The following is a 13885-nucleotide window of genomic DNA, read 5'->3' on the forward strand; positions in this document are numbered from 1 at the left end:
AAATGCGGTACAAGTTAAAGAAGAAATGAAGATTACCCAAGAATTCCATATTTTGGTACCTATCCAAGCTTTATGCAAATAGAGAATTTTATGAAGATAGTTTAAATGGGATAATACCGTGCATACTGTTCTACAATCTGATTTTTTTTTTTCCAGCTGGTAACGTATCATCCTGTGTCAGTGTGTAGTGAGCTGTGTGATTTTAAATGGTTGTATATAGGACCTCATTTAGTGAACATGCTATGATTCCTTAAATCGATAATATTGGTAGATATTTATTTTCAATTCTTCCCTGTTACTAAGAACACTGTAGTGAACATATTTGAATACGTATCTTACTATTTCTTTTTTTTTTTTTAAGATTTTTGTAAAGTTTATTTATTTTGAGAGAGAGAGGAAAAGAGAGCCTGCATGAGCAAGTGGGTGAGGGGAAGAGAGAGAAGGAGAGAGAGAGAGAATCCCAGGTAGATTCTGTAATAGCAGCACAGATCCTGATGCAGGGCTCAATCTCACAAACTGCAAGATCATGACCTGGGCCGATCTCAAGAGTCAAACACTTAACGAATTGAGCCACCCAGGCACCCCGTCTTACTATTTCTTTAAGGCAAATTTTAAAAGTAGTATTGCTGAATCAAATGGTCTTTCTTTCTTTTCTTTTCTTTCTTTCTTATTTTAGAGAGAGAGCGAGAGAGCGAGCATGCATGAATGGGAGGAGGGGCAGAGAGAAAAAATCTTAAATTTTTTTTAATATTTATTTATTTTTGAGAGAGACAGAGACAGAATGTGAGTGGGTTAGGGGCAGAGAGAGAGAGAGAGAGAGAGAGAGAGAGAGGGAGACACAGAACCCGAAGCAGACTCCAGGCTCTGAGCTGTCAGCAAAGCTCGATGCGGGGCTCGAACTCACAAGCTGTGAGATCATGACCTGAGCCGAAGTCAGATGCTCAACTGACTAAGCCACTCAGGCGCCCCCAGAGAGAAAGAATCTTAAGCAGGCTCCATGCTGAGCATGGAGCCTGACTTGGAACTCTATCCCACAGCCTGGGAATCATGACCTGAGCCAAATTCAAGAGTCGGTCGCTTAACCAACTGAACCACCCAGGCACCCCTCTTTCTTCTTTTTTTGTTTTTTAAAGGTTTGATACTTGTTACCTAATTGTCCCCCAAGGGCTCTTTTTCATGCTACTTTAATGTTCTCTTGAAAATGGGTATGAAAGTAATAATCTGTTTTAAATGAATTTCATAGGTATTATTTTACCTTTTTGACCCATGTTTAAACATTTAATTATCTGGGATATTAAGTCTCCAATAAATTTATATCGATTCACATAGCTGGTATTTTAAGTATTGACTGTACTCTAGGATTTGGGTGGTTTTTAGGATGGATTGGAATCTCTTTGCCATGAATTGGAAAGTAAAGGGAAACAATGATGTTTTTCCCCTTTATTTTTGCTTGACAAAGGAAAGACTGTAAAGTTCTGTTTATAAATTCCAGGTGAAGGACTTAGAGGAGCAGCTAGAAAACGGAGCACTCCACAGAGAGATACGCAACCTTAAACAGCAGCTGGGGCTTCTGGAAGAAGATAAAAAGGAATTGGAATTGAAATACCAAAATTCTGAGGAGAAAGCCAGAGATTTAAAGCATTCCGGTAAAAGCATCAAGTGGGCTCCCGCGTCTTAGCAGTCTGTGAATTCCCCACGCCCAGCCCCAAGCCGGGCCGGTAGCGAGTCCAGAACCCTTGCCCAGTGCTTGAAAACGCAGTTGAATACTCAACTGCAGTTGAGTCGAATGGCCACTGTTCTCCAATGATCCGCGAGCCCTTAGGCCTCTGTTTTGGACTCCGTGTTCGTGAGCTTCACGTACAGAATTAAGAGACACAGATACCGCTAATATGAGAAGACCAACATTTCAGCATTTCTCAGGGCTTCAGATAGGAGTGTTCATGGAGTTCGTACGTTGTTCATTTTAGGGCGCGTTTCTTTTTTTTTTTTTTTTTTTTTTTTTTTTTTAATTTTTTTAACATTTATTTATTTTTAAGACAGAGAGAGACAGAGCATGAACAGGGGAGGGGCAGAGAGAGAGGGAGACACAGAATCTGAAACAGGCTCCAGGCTCTGAGCTGTCAGCACAGAGCCCGACGCGGGGCTCGAACTCATGGACTGTGAGATCATGACCTGAGCCGAAGTCGGACGCTCAACCGACCAAGCCACCCAGGCGCCCCTTAGGGCGCGTTTCTAAGAAGAATTCAGCTTTAAAGGTTCATACAGCCCTCGTGTTTGGTGTCTAATTATACCCATGAACTAATACTTTCAGTATCACAGCTAACAATAAAATGGGCAACAATATGTATATTAAGTGGAAAAACTTTTAAAACACCAGGGGATATTTAAATCAAAGGATTTATTCAGTCAGTTCTAAGAAGGCTTGACAGGAATGTGTGAATTGGATTATTCCACTGGGATAAGTAATAAGTTTCTGTCGGAAGGTAGGTGATTTAAGGAGGCAGGCCATTCCCTTTTATAACAGCTTCAATATTCACTTCAGCTTTTCGGTTAATTTTATACTAGAATTTCGAAATCTGTATGGAAGAACCATATAGGCTTTTTTTTTCCCTTTAAAAAGGATTCAATGCTTTCTAACCCACAATGAAAATGAACCACAATTTATCTTTTTAATTTGATCTAAAATTAAGAAGTATTCCATTCTTTTTAAGTGAATACCCAGGCAGCCTGTGGCCAAAGCCAGCTTGGTTATATATGTAGAAACAAATAGGCAGATCACTGGGGGTGCAGTCATTCATGGAGAGAGGACTGGCTGGGGACAGAGAGAGCCATTCCTGAGTCCAAACAGTATTCAGTGCCTAGAGCCTATCAGAGCCCATGTTAGAGGTATTCGCATCTGTGGTACACATTGAACTCGAGCTTCTTGAACTCAGAGTCTGTGTCTTTGCATAGCACCAAGCATGGACCCTTTCACACTGTTGGTGCTTAAATACCTGTTTCGTTCATGACGTGAATGCATCGAATGGATAAATTGTATTTCCAGAATGCTCCTTCGCTTTTTGCAAACAGTTTCTGAAGTTAACAGACCTTTGAGAGTCTGAGTCTGGCTAAAATCAAGAACTCGAGGATTTGCAATTTTTGAAGGAAATTAAGTGGTGGGGGAAAGCGTGCTATTCAAATTCATACTGAATGCCATCTTTAAAATTAATGCCCGGTCTGTACATTTTAAAAGTCCAGTATTAACAATTTCTTAGTGTTTGAGTGGCGTTCCATTTTAACAAATATTTCTTCAGCCTACTCAGTCCTTACTTCCCGCCCGTCCAGCATTGTCCCGAGTTTATTTTTCTTTCCCATAGTTGTATGTGTAGCCACAAGACAGTCATGTTTTCTTGTAACCTGTGTAAGACCTCTCTCGCATTAGCGGGGGCAGCCTGGAGCATAAACATGTTAAGACGTTCTGCAGTTTCCTACTGAGATTTCTAACTTTGCCCGAATAGAAGGAACTTGATTTTGAGAGAGGCTGTGTGTTTTCATCTCTGTGGGGAAAAGGTGTTGTGTTAAGTTGCCCGTTTCGGCTCTTTTCTGAACGCTTGCTCTCTGTGCAGTTGACGAGCTCCAGAAGCGGGTGAACCAGTCCGAGAATTCGGTACCTCCTCCGCCGCCGCCTCCACCGCCGCTTCCCCCTCCTCCTCCCAACCCCATCCGGTAAGCGCCTGCGGGAGGACCTCTTGGCATCAATGCCCTGCCTTGTCTGAGAACCTGAAGTTGATGTGAGCGGTAGCCCTTCTTTACAAACAAGCAAACTGCTGTCTTTGCCTCATTGGAGGAGTGGGTAGTAAAAACTCAGAAACGCTGAAACTTATCAGCTGGTACTTCTCTCAGCAGATTTTTGCAAAGGCCGATGTATCACTCCCGTCTTGTAATCTATATAGAAAGGGCAGAGACAGTCCTGTGGCCTACCCTGTTCTCCTGCCCGGGATGTTCTGATTCCACGTGGATGTCCCAAACCCAGGAGCCAAGACATTTGTGTAAAAAGTCGGATGCTTCAGTTGTAAAATTTCACTCCACGATGCTGGGATTTCCGTTAAGTGGAAGACCAAGAAATTTTGAGCCTTTCTCGGGTGTTTTTCCCTTTTCGCATCCCTTTTCGATCTGAATTTGAAAAGCTCCGGTTTATTCATTTACTTTAAAAATCAAAGTACTAAATGAAACAAAAATTTATCAGTAGTAATTGTCACAGACTAGTAATTAAGCTAAAAGTGCTCATTATGTTTTATCCCTAACCTCACATTTAAACCTTTAATAATGCCGAGAGAAGAACGTTCCATAAGAAGAAGAAATTACGTTTACGTTCTTGTGATAGAGAATCATCTGTGCAGACAAGAATTCACTTTTTCTGAAGCCTGAGCTGACTTGATGGTCCCGAGTGGCTGAATTAAGCACAATAGACCCTAGAGTCAAATATCGCCTCCTGCGGTTGGTGCTTCATTCTGACGCCCCGCATTACGTCAGACAACCTGTTTGCCCTGGTGACAGCTTACCTCCTCATGTCATGATGCTGGCTGCTTCTGTATAATTTATTCTGGAACAAATGGAATTTAAAATTTTGCTAGCGTTTTTTTTTTGTTTTTTTGTTTTTACCTTTCATTAACTCATGTGTTTTGTTTAATCCTTTCACCCGGAGAGGCCATTTATTCACACTTTGCACCTTTGCTGCTCCGTCTGAATAGAAAGTGTAGCATTTTCCTCCCACATGACTATGAAAATGGGACTTTGCCTTTTAAAAAGATTCTCATTAGTTTTCCTTACTGAGTAGGGGATGACATAATCTACTTTAAGCCATTGAAGTAGTCAAGGCAAAATAATTTTTACATGTGATCGGTCCGAGAGTCAATTGAAAGAATTTCAGGTATTTTAAATTCTTTTCTGTCCCGGGTAGCTAAATCTGTTGGAGATATTCTGAATTTGACATTTAAAATAGGAAATTCATCACTTTGATCTTTCTCTAAGGTGTAGAATTTTGAGCCGATAAGAAAGGTCACTTCTGTCTACGAGGAGGGAGAATTGTGAAGAAAGTGATTATAGTCTTGCCGTTGGCCTTTAATTTTTAGTCTAACAAATCTTGAAGCCCTTGGAATTAAAAGTAAAGTGTAACCTAAATAGAATATTTTCCCAAAGAGCACTTTATAGTTATACTGAGAAATGAATGTAGGACTCAGACTATGCATGTCTAAAGCGTGAGCTCTTTTTTATAAGGCCCTTTAAAGAAAATTTTCATTGAATAACATGAATGATTTTTATTATAAGATGAATTTAAGTAGTGTAAGATGTAATTTCTCAGTAGAAAGAAATTTTTTTTGGTAAGGAGTACTTTCTTGTCAAAGAAATATATTTGCATGTGTATTGAGTTTCATTGGACTTTGAATCCACAAATCAAGGTTTTCTAACTTTGTTCCTCAGCCATTTGTTTTACCCCGACATAGATCATGGATATAAATGAAAGCAGAAAAAAAAAAAAAGACGAGGGCCTGCTCCTTTGACCCAGGGGACAGGTGGGAGAGAGGAAAGTGAGGAAGAAGGCATACGTTGGTCATGTTTTATAGGCAGTGGTGAACGCAGGAGAGGTCCTGGGCAGGCATGGCTCACGGGGAAGAGTTGGGTGTATTGGTGTATTAGTCGGCATTCTCCAGAGAAACAGAACCTGTAGGGGTGTGTGTATATACCTATGTACATGTATGTGTATACATCATATACATTCACATAAAAGATTTATTCCACGGAATTGGTTCACGTGATTATGGACTATGACAAGTCCCGGGGTGGGTTGGAAAGAGAGCCAACAAGGAGAGCCTAGGCTGTGGTTTCAGTCTGAAGGTCAGTCAGCCTCCAGACCTAGGAAGGGCAGTGTTTCAGTCTGAGTCTGGAAGCAGGAAAAAGCAGACATCCTAATTTCAAGGCCAGAGGGCAGAAGGAATTCTGTCTTACTTGGGCAGTGGTCACCCTTTTGTTCTATTGAGGCCTTCAACTGATGCCCACCCACATTACTGACAGCAGTTTGCTTTACTCAGGCTTCCAATCTAAATGTTAGTCTTATCCAAAAACCCTCACAGAAACACCCAGAATAATGTTTGACCCCATATCTGAATACCTCATGACCCAATCAGACTGACTCAAAATTAACTATCACAGTGGGCATGAGAAACACTTATTAAAGAATTTCAAGGTCGATGCCTTCCACTGAACCATTCAGTGTTTGGGAGCTCTTGCTTGAAGCTTTTATCCATTCAGTTGAACTGGCTGTGAAATGGGGCAGTTTTAGCCAGAGGTTTGGATTATTGGTCCCAAATGCCTTGTCCTGGTGTTCTCATCTGGCCTGGGAGACCTACTTTATCTGTAACCTAAGCCCCGTCTTGACAGAGGGCTCTTTTTTAATATTACGGATGATGCTTCTCTGGGTACCATATAAGTCTCCCAACTGTACTTCAATTCAGAATAGTTAAAGTTAATGCTTTCTGTCATCTACTTAGGTGCTTTACTTCATTTATGTAAATATACACATATTTCGAACAGTACAAATAACTTCCTGCTTTGTAATCTTTATGTACGAAAATTTCAGAACCAGAAATGGGTTCATTACAGAGTGTTGTGAGAGAGTAAGGGGAGGCCCCCACCTGGGGACAACCCTCTCCAAGCCCCCCTCTGCCATGGAATGTTAACCCTTAGACATCGAATATCCCTTGCCCTCAGTCACAAAATGGGAAAAATTAGCAAAAAAAGTTTGCATTATTTCATTTCTCCCAACTTTTGGAATAAAATATGCTTGTTTTAAAGTTCTGTGTAAATAAGGATTTCTAACTCCTTGGGAACATAATTTAATTCCGTTTGGGGCCACCGTGAGTCCAAAGAAGACAAACTAAATGAAATCAAAGGTCCACTGACTGATTTTTTCCAGTTGGTAAGTTCTAAAAGCCTCACAGGGTCAAGCAGAACGTGGTGCTTTCTTTTCAGTGTGCTTTGCGAGAGACTGTTCGGTGTGTTTGGGAGTTTTCATAAAAGGCAGTTTGAGGATTAATAATAAATCTAAAGGCAGAAGTAAGAAATAGAAACATCTGAAAAATTACGGTCATTAGGAAACACTGAGTTGTTCTGTCCTCAGCCAAGTATTGCTGTGTGTGCCCAGGCATCCCTTTTCCTAGAGGCAACACTATGCCTTCCCAGCTTGGCCTCCTCAGGATGATTGTGTCCAATCCAGTTTATCACACAGAGGACATTGATAATGTAGTTGAAGGAATTCAAGAATTCTCGGTCCATTTGGTTTTTTTGGTAAACTATTTTGAGGGGGAATGATAACATATATAGAAGTGTGCACCAACTTATGTACAGTTTAAAAGTAATATAAAGCGAATACCCATGTGTTCACCATCCAAATCAAGAAATAGAAAAATACTGGCCTAGAGTCTTATCCTTTTATCCCTTTTTGAAAGAAAAAAAATTTCTTGCCTACATATATATCCCTAAACTCCTATAAATATACATATGGGTTTTTTTCCTGACTATATGATTAGAATTTTTCTGTTTGCATTTGAGTCTCGTTCTTTTTACTCTACATTATTTTGCAAGATTCATCCGTGTTATCTTGTGTAGCTGAACTTCATCCATATTCATGGATACATAATCCATTTTATGAATGTCTCCGTGTGCTTATCCATTATGGTGCTTATAGACATTTGCGTTATTACCAGTTCAAGGAAATTATGGAAATTCTACATGAACGTTCTCGTACGTGCATCCTGGTGTACAAGAGCTTGCATTTCTGTAAGATCCACGGAAGTGGAATCGCTGGCTCCTAGGATGTGTGTACCTTCAGCTCCACAGGATGATGCCAGTTTTCCAAAGTGGTATTGTCAGTTGCTACACTGTCTTCAGTTTGAGAATTCCTGTTATTCCACAAACCTACCAATGCTTGATATTATCAGACTTAGCGTTTCTTGCCCATTTGATGACAGTGTAACTAAATCAGTGTGGGTTTCATTTGTGTTTTCCTAGTCACTAATGAAGTCAAGCACTTTTTTTGTATGTGTTTGGGAAGTTAGGACATCTTCATTTATGGAGTTTCAAGGCTTCTGTCGATTTTTTCTGTAGGATTGCCTGCTTTTTCTCATTGATCTGTAGAGTTTCTTTTTTATTCTTTATGGTGTCTTTTATTACATGGAGATCTTAAAATTTTAATGTGGTCAAATTTGTCATGATTTGCATTTTGTACAGATTTTAAAAACATGGGCCAGAGAGACTGTGGTCTAAATGTATTTTATCCCTTAAGTATCTGGTCTGTGTCATTCAGATTCAGAGATTTTTATGCCCATATCTCACAAATAGATATTTACTGAGAGCATCCCCTAATTCTTTCAGCCTTCCCTTTCCCTCAAATGTATTACATAGATGGCTGTTTCTGAACTTGGGGTATGGATATTGACACTGTTTTCTGTATTTGTTTTACTTTGCGTCATATTGGTAATTATAGTGGCCCCCTTCTTTGAGTAATTAATTTGCTTTGAATAATTAGATGGTTTCATGCAGAAAGGGATGAGACATCTTTCTCTTCCCTAAAGTGATGAAAAGTTTAATAACTTACTAAAAGTGGTAAATAGACTCCTAAATTCTGGCATTTACGTACCTTGAGAAGAATTGGATTTTTACTGATTATTTTGAATCAGTACATTTTATTTCTTGGATCATCAAGCACCCAGTAACCTCCTGTTATTCTTCTTCTTTCTCCCAAAGGTCCCTCATGTCCATGATCCGGAAGCGATCCCATCCCAGCGGCAGTAGTGCTAAGAAAGAAAAAGCAGCTCAACCAGAAACAAGTAATTCTCACCCCGTTTGGTTTGCTTTCAGTGGTTTTAGCCCAGTTTTTCGGCAACATACGTCCTTTTTGAGTTCTTTGACCATGAGCGGTTTGGGGAGAAATGTGAACTTAACAGCTGATAAGAAGGAACAAGATGTCGCTGCCTTTAAGCAGCTCATTGTCTAGATCACGTCCCTGTAACGTGCATTCTGCTGGGATGTGTCTTTACAGGATGGGGCAGTTTACAGGCTGATGTGTTAAGGAAAGAGAGGGAGTGATTCCAGGTGAGGGGTTTGGGGAGGGGTTTTTAGAGTTGATAGCAAGTGAGCTGAACCTTGATCAGGCACCTGCTGTCTACTGGTGCCGTGCTGTGTACTGGAGACAGAAGACATAGAAGCTACATTGAGTGGGGGAGGCAGGAAGTAAACAAGGGTGATCACTTGGAGGAAGAGCAGAGGTTTCTAAGAAAGGATGGAGGCGGGCTGCCGGTTTCAGGAAGCGATGCCTATGCTGGGCAGTTTGGATTTAGGAAGTCGGGGTGAGGGTATTTAGAATAAAAGTTCACGTAGAGGGGCAACAGATTCAAGGTCCAAAGAGGCGAGGGAGCTTGGCCTATCAGGAAACTGAACAAAGGTTGGTATTTCTGGAACATGGGGTGCGAGAGAGGAGCTGTGAGCCAGATTATGGAGGCTGTGGTCAAGGTTTCAAAATGTATCCTAAGGGCAGTAGGAGTTTTAAGTAGGGGTGTGACATGATGACATGGGTCTTTATTAAAGACATCCCGCTGTCGGCAGCAAGAGGAGAGAGAGCAGACCGCAGAGGAATGAGGGGATGAGGAGAGGCTGTCCGTCATTCAGATGCCGGCTGGCTCAGATGAGGGGAGGGTGGTTGCAGTAGAGACACAAAGAAGTGGCAAATCCAGGAGCGACTCTGGGAGGTGCGATTCCCAGGACTCTGGCTCACTGGAGCGGGAGAAGTGGAAGATCACATGAAGAGACGGGAGTGGAGGAAGAAGGGCTTGCCTTTGCATCGAGCAGAGGCACTGGGCGGCCAGGAGTAGAGTCATCGGCTCACAGGGCTGCGGGCAGGGGTGCGCAGCCACACGGAGAGCAACGGAGACCAGTAGAACCCACACGAAGCTCAGCACGTTTGCTCAGCAGCTGTTAGTTGCAAAGCGTGGATTTGCCCGGTTCGAGCCCAGGCTGGTACAGACTTCTTGGCCCCCTTTTCCTACCCCCCAGGTTCATTGATCCAGGCCAGCCGCTTTCCTGCCACTGGCAGGGTGACATTCTCAGATCCGTTGTCCCACGTTCTGTGACAGTGCTACGCTTCTCACTGCATCAGAATAGAGTCCAGACCCTGTAGGCTGCTTATCGATGGTTCTCTGCTGTTACCTCAGCCTCATTTGTCTACATCTGCTCCTCCTTACGACTGGACCATTACCTCGAGGCCCCCTATGCGCTTGCTCTGTCTTTCCTCCTTCCGGCATTGCCTGCTGCCTTTAGTCTATTCAGAGCTTTCTCTGGCAAGGGGTTCTAATTCTGCCTCTCCTGTGCAGGTTCCAGGCTCTTCCTCCACTCCCACTTATTTTTTTTTAATGTTTATTTAGTTCTGAGAGAGAGAGACAGAGCGTGAGTGGGGGAGGGGCAGAGAGAGCAGGAGACACAGAATCTGAAGCAGGCTCCAGGCTCTGAGCTGTCAGCACAGAGCCCTATGTGGGGCTCAAATCCCTGAACTGTGAGATTGTAACCTGAGCTGAAGTTGGACGCTTAACCGACTGAGCCACCCTTATTTATGAGTGTTGGCTCATTGCTCTGTGTTGCTATAGCTTTTTGCTTCGGATTTTGTAATGTCCCATCCCCCAGCCGCTGCTGTGGTGTTTGCGTTATTTCCATATCTCTCCTCCTGAAGAGATTGCAAGCTCTTTGAGGGCTTACTCCTGTCTGCAGGTCTCCCACAGCTTATATGCATCTTCAATGAATCCAGGTTTAGACCCGACCCTATCTTTCTTAGCCGGAACCTCGCAGCACCATTACAAATGAAAGCTGTGTTTCAATCTTGTTTTGGGACAGTTGGTAAGTCTTAGAGGGTTGGCAGGGCAGTCAGCATAAAATGATTTCCCCGTCTAAGTAAATTACATTATTAGCTTGTCAACCCCCACAGCACCCTTAAAGTTAAAACAAAACAAAAAAAATGTTCTGAGCTTCTTAACCCCCAGTGTCAGAAACCATACAGTTTTCCTTGAAATGAAAGTGATATTTCATTTACAATTCATGAAATGGGGCAGTAGTCTCTCCCTCATTCTTGAGCTATTGGATTATTACCTGGGATATCACGTTACTGATCCAGAAGTCGCTCATGAGATTTTAAACTGAAGCCACCCTAAAACTATACTGCCTTAAGTGATATGGACCGCAGCCATACGTGGTTGGAGCTTCTCTCTGTCTGGCAAGGTATTTATTTATAGTGACTTGTTAGTAGTTCAAACTGAAAGCTAGTTGTTAAATGAATAAATCAACAGTGATTAAATGCATGATGAGTAAGTACAGAGCATCAGACATTGGGGTCGTCTGTAACACCTTGGAGTTTGCATTTATAAGTAGAGACCAGTCTTACTAACGGTATTATCTTTTGTTAGCATCTTATGGTGGCTTCCACTAGCCACTTGATATGCTTCTCAGAGCTGATGAATGAAGAAACTGTTATTACCAATGGCTCTTAAAAAGCTTGATTGTAGGGGCGCCTGGGTGGCTCAGTCGGTTAAGCGGCTGACTTCGGCTCAGGTCATGATCTCGCGGTCCGTGAGTTCGAGCCCCGCGTCAGGCTCTGTGCTGACAGCTCAGAGCCTGGAGCCTGTTTCAGATTCTGTGTCTCCCTCTCTCTGACCCTCCCCCATTCATGCTCTGTCTCTCTCTGTCTCAAAAATAAATAAACGTTAAAAAAAGATTGTAGGGGAAGGTCTGTGGAATATTCTAGAAGTAGTTTTTAGGTCAAATATAAGAAATAACAAACTTTGAAGATAATAACTCTAATTTTGATAAGAATGCATTTATTGAACAAGTTCTGAGATTTCAGAGGTATGCTTGCTGTTTTGTCATATATTTAGGTCATTAATATGTTGGTATTGTCTTACCTCAGTTTGCTAACCTGCTGAATGGAGAAAATCGTAGTTCCTATTTCATAGGGTGCTTGTGAGAATTAACGAGTCTCCTAACATGTAAAGGGTTTAGAGTAGTACCGAGCATATAGAAAGTACTCAAAATATTAGCTTAAAAAAACAACAACAAAAAAAAAGGACAAGGTTCCAGCTACCCTTTGAGGGGTAGTAGTCCTCATTCGGGAGGCTCTTGTAATCACTGTAGTTAAGGGAATATCCTTAACTTTATGACCTTACGTCACATTCAAACTCATTCAACCATGATGCGTTGTTTAGAAATTTTGTCCATCGTGGTGGCATAAGATTCTTTTTAAATGCCTTTTAGAAAATGTTAGTGAAAGAGAAAAGTAATCCTGTGGAATTTAAAAAAAATCATTTTCCTTTCTTGTAGGTAATAACAAAAGGTTTTATTGAGCAACAAGGTGATGGTTTTGTCTGTGGGTCTTTTCTTTGAGGAACGAACTTATTTTTCAAGTGGGTCTTAAACTTTAAGCCTCAATTAATTACATGTAGCTTTCTGATCCAAGACTGACCTCGAAGCACTAACTCAAAGAACATTTGATTTGATTTTCCTGTGGCAGTTCGGTGACATTAGACCTGTTGTCTTCATTGGTCCCTTTTCTTTAATCTCCAGCATCCTGCATATTTCTATTGTCCTTCTGATTACATGCTTTTGTGAGACAATTACCAACTGCGGGATCGCAGAAAGAATTACAAAACATGCCATGAGCTCTCTGTAGGTGATTCTTGCAGATTTATTAGAACTGCTTAATAGTTGAGAAGTTCGTATAGATTGCTTTTTGCTAGTTCAAAAACAGGGTCGGTGAGAGAGAAAGCTTGTGTAGCTAACCTAGCGTTGCCCTTGTATTGTGCCCGCGTAGGGGATCTGATAAGAGTGATTTCTTTTTCTTAAAACCAATTAAGCCTTTACCTTTGAAAAAGACTAAGAAATTAAAGCCTGGTTTATAATCTGTACACAATCCAGATAGTGGTACTTCTCTGAATTATCACTATGATTCTGGCAAGCAAAAATAAGAAACTACTTTAAATTCCTGTTATGTTAGATGCTGCAGCAGATTTGAATGGTGTTGACCATAATTCTCCATCTGTCTGCCTTAATTAGTTTTTGTATGGTGCATTTAATTGAGTTTCAGTCATTCCTTACAGAGTGCTAATCTGTTTGTCGGCAGTGTTCCTGTTGCCATGCAGCTCTTCTTAAGGCTCACTCCAAATGGCAGGCTTTCTGAAAATCAAATGGTTTTTTTTAGGATTAAAAAAAAAAATTCCAAGGAATAACTTCCATACCCATACCAGGTGCTCGAATGGCAGACCTGGGTTTGTGTCTCCCCTGACTTTGAATAGGGTCAGCCAAGGCACTGCATGGTGCATAATGGGTATTCAGATACCGAATGAGTGAGTGAGTGAATGAATGAATGAAGGAGTAAATCTCTATCCCGAGTAATATTCTTATCTGTCCCCTTGTTGATTGGGGAGCCGTCAGCAGAAGCTGCCCGAGAAAATGCTACTTAAAGGCATACAGTTGATCAACCCACAGTCTTGCCTTCTTTCATTTATTGGCTTTGTTGCCATGTTTCCCATGTTGCCTGGTGAAGGGTGCTTCCTTGCCATCTGGATCTGAAAAATGCTATTTGGGTATTGAGAACTTTTCATTCCCAGCATTTCAGTGGCCTGTGGAGATGACAGGACCCTATCTGAAGTCAGGACTGTACCAGAAGACCTAGGTTGTTTGATGAATAGAGCAGTGATCCTGTCACTGAGGTGCTGCTGAGGTGAGGATGGTAGAACCTTCTGGATTCATCTAGTTGCTCCCCTAGGCACGACGTACGAGGAGTAGCTACTCTGTGTTAGCGTGAAGGCCATGT

At 41.7% G+C, this 13885-nt stretch overlaps 1 protein-coding gene across 4 annotated transcripts in view; it reads left to right on the top strand.

Moving 5' to 3' along the window:
• Positions 1–13885, top strand: part of SHTN1 (shootin 1) — a 100923-nt gene that overhangs the window by 55389 nt on the left and 31649 nt on the right. For all 4 annotated transcript variants that reach the window (XM_081790460.1, XM_060641386.3, XM_060641385.3 and 1 more), the window contains 3 exons: positions 1493–1646; positions 3606–3705; positions 8782–8864. In XM_081790460.1, coding sequence (XP_081646586.1) covers positions 1493–1646; positions 3606–3705; positions 8782–8864 — 337 coding nt within the window. The remainder of the gene's footprint in view (positions 1–1492; positions 1647–3605; positions 3706–8781; positions 8865–13885) is intronic.

Source organism: Panthera onca, chromosome D2 (assembly GCF_046562875.1).
Source record: "Panthera onca isolate mPanOnc1 chromosome D2, mPanOnc1 haplotype 2, whole genome shotgun sequence".
NCBI lineage: Eukaryota > Metazoa > Chordata > Mammalia > Carnivora > Felidae > Panthera > Panthera onca.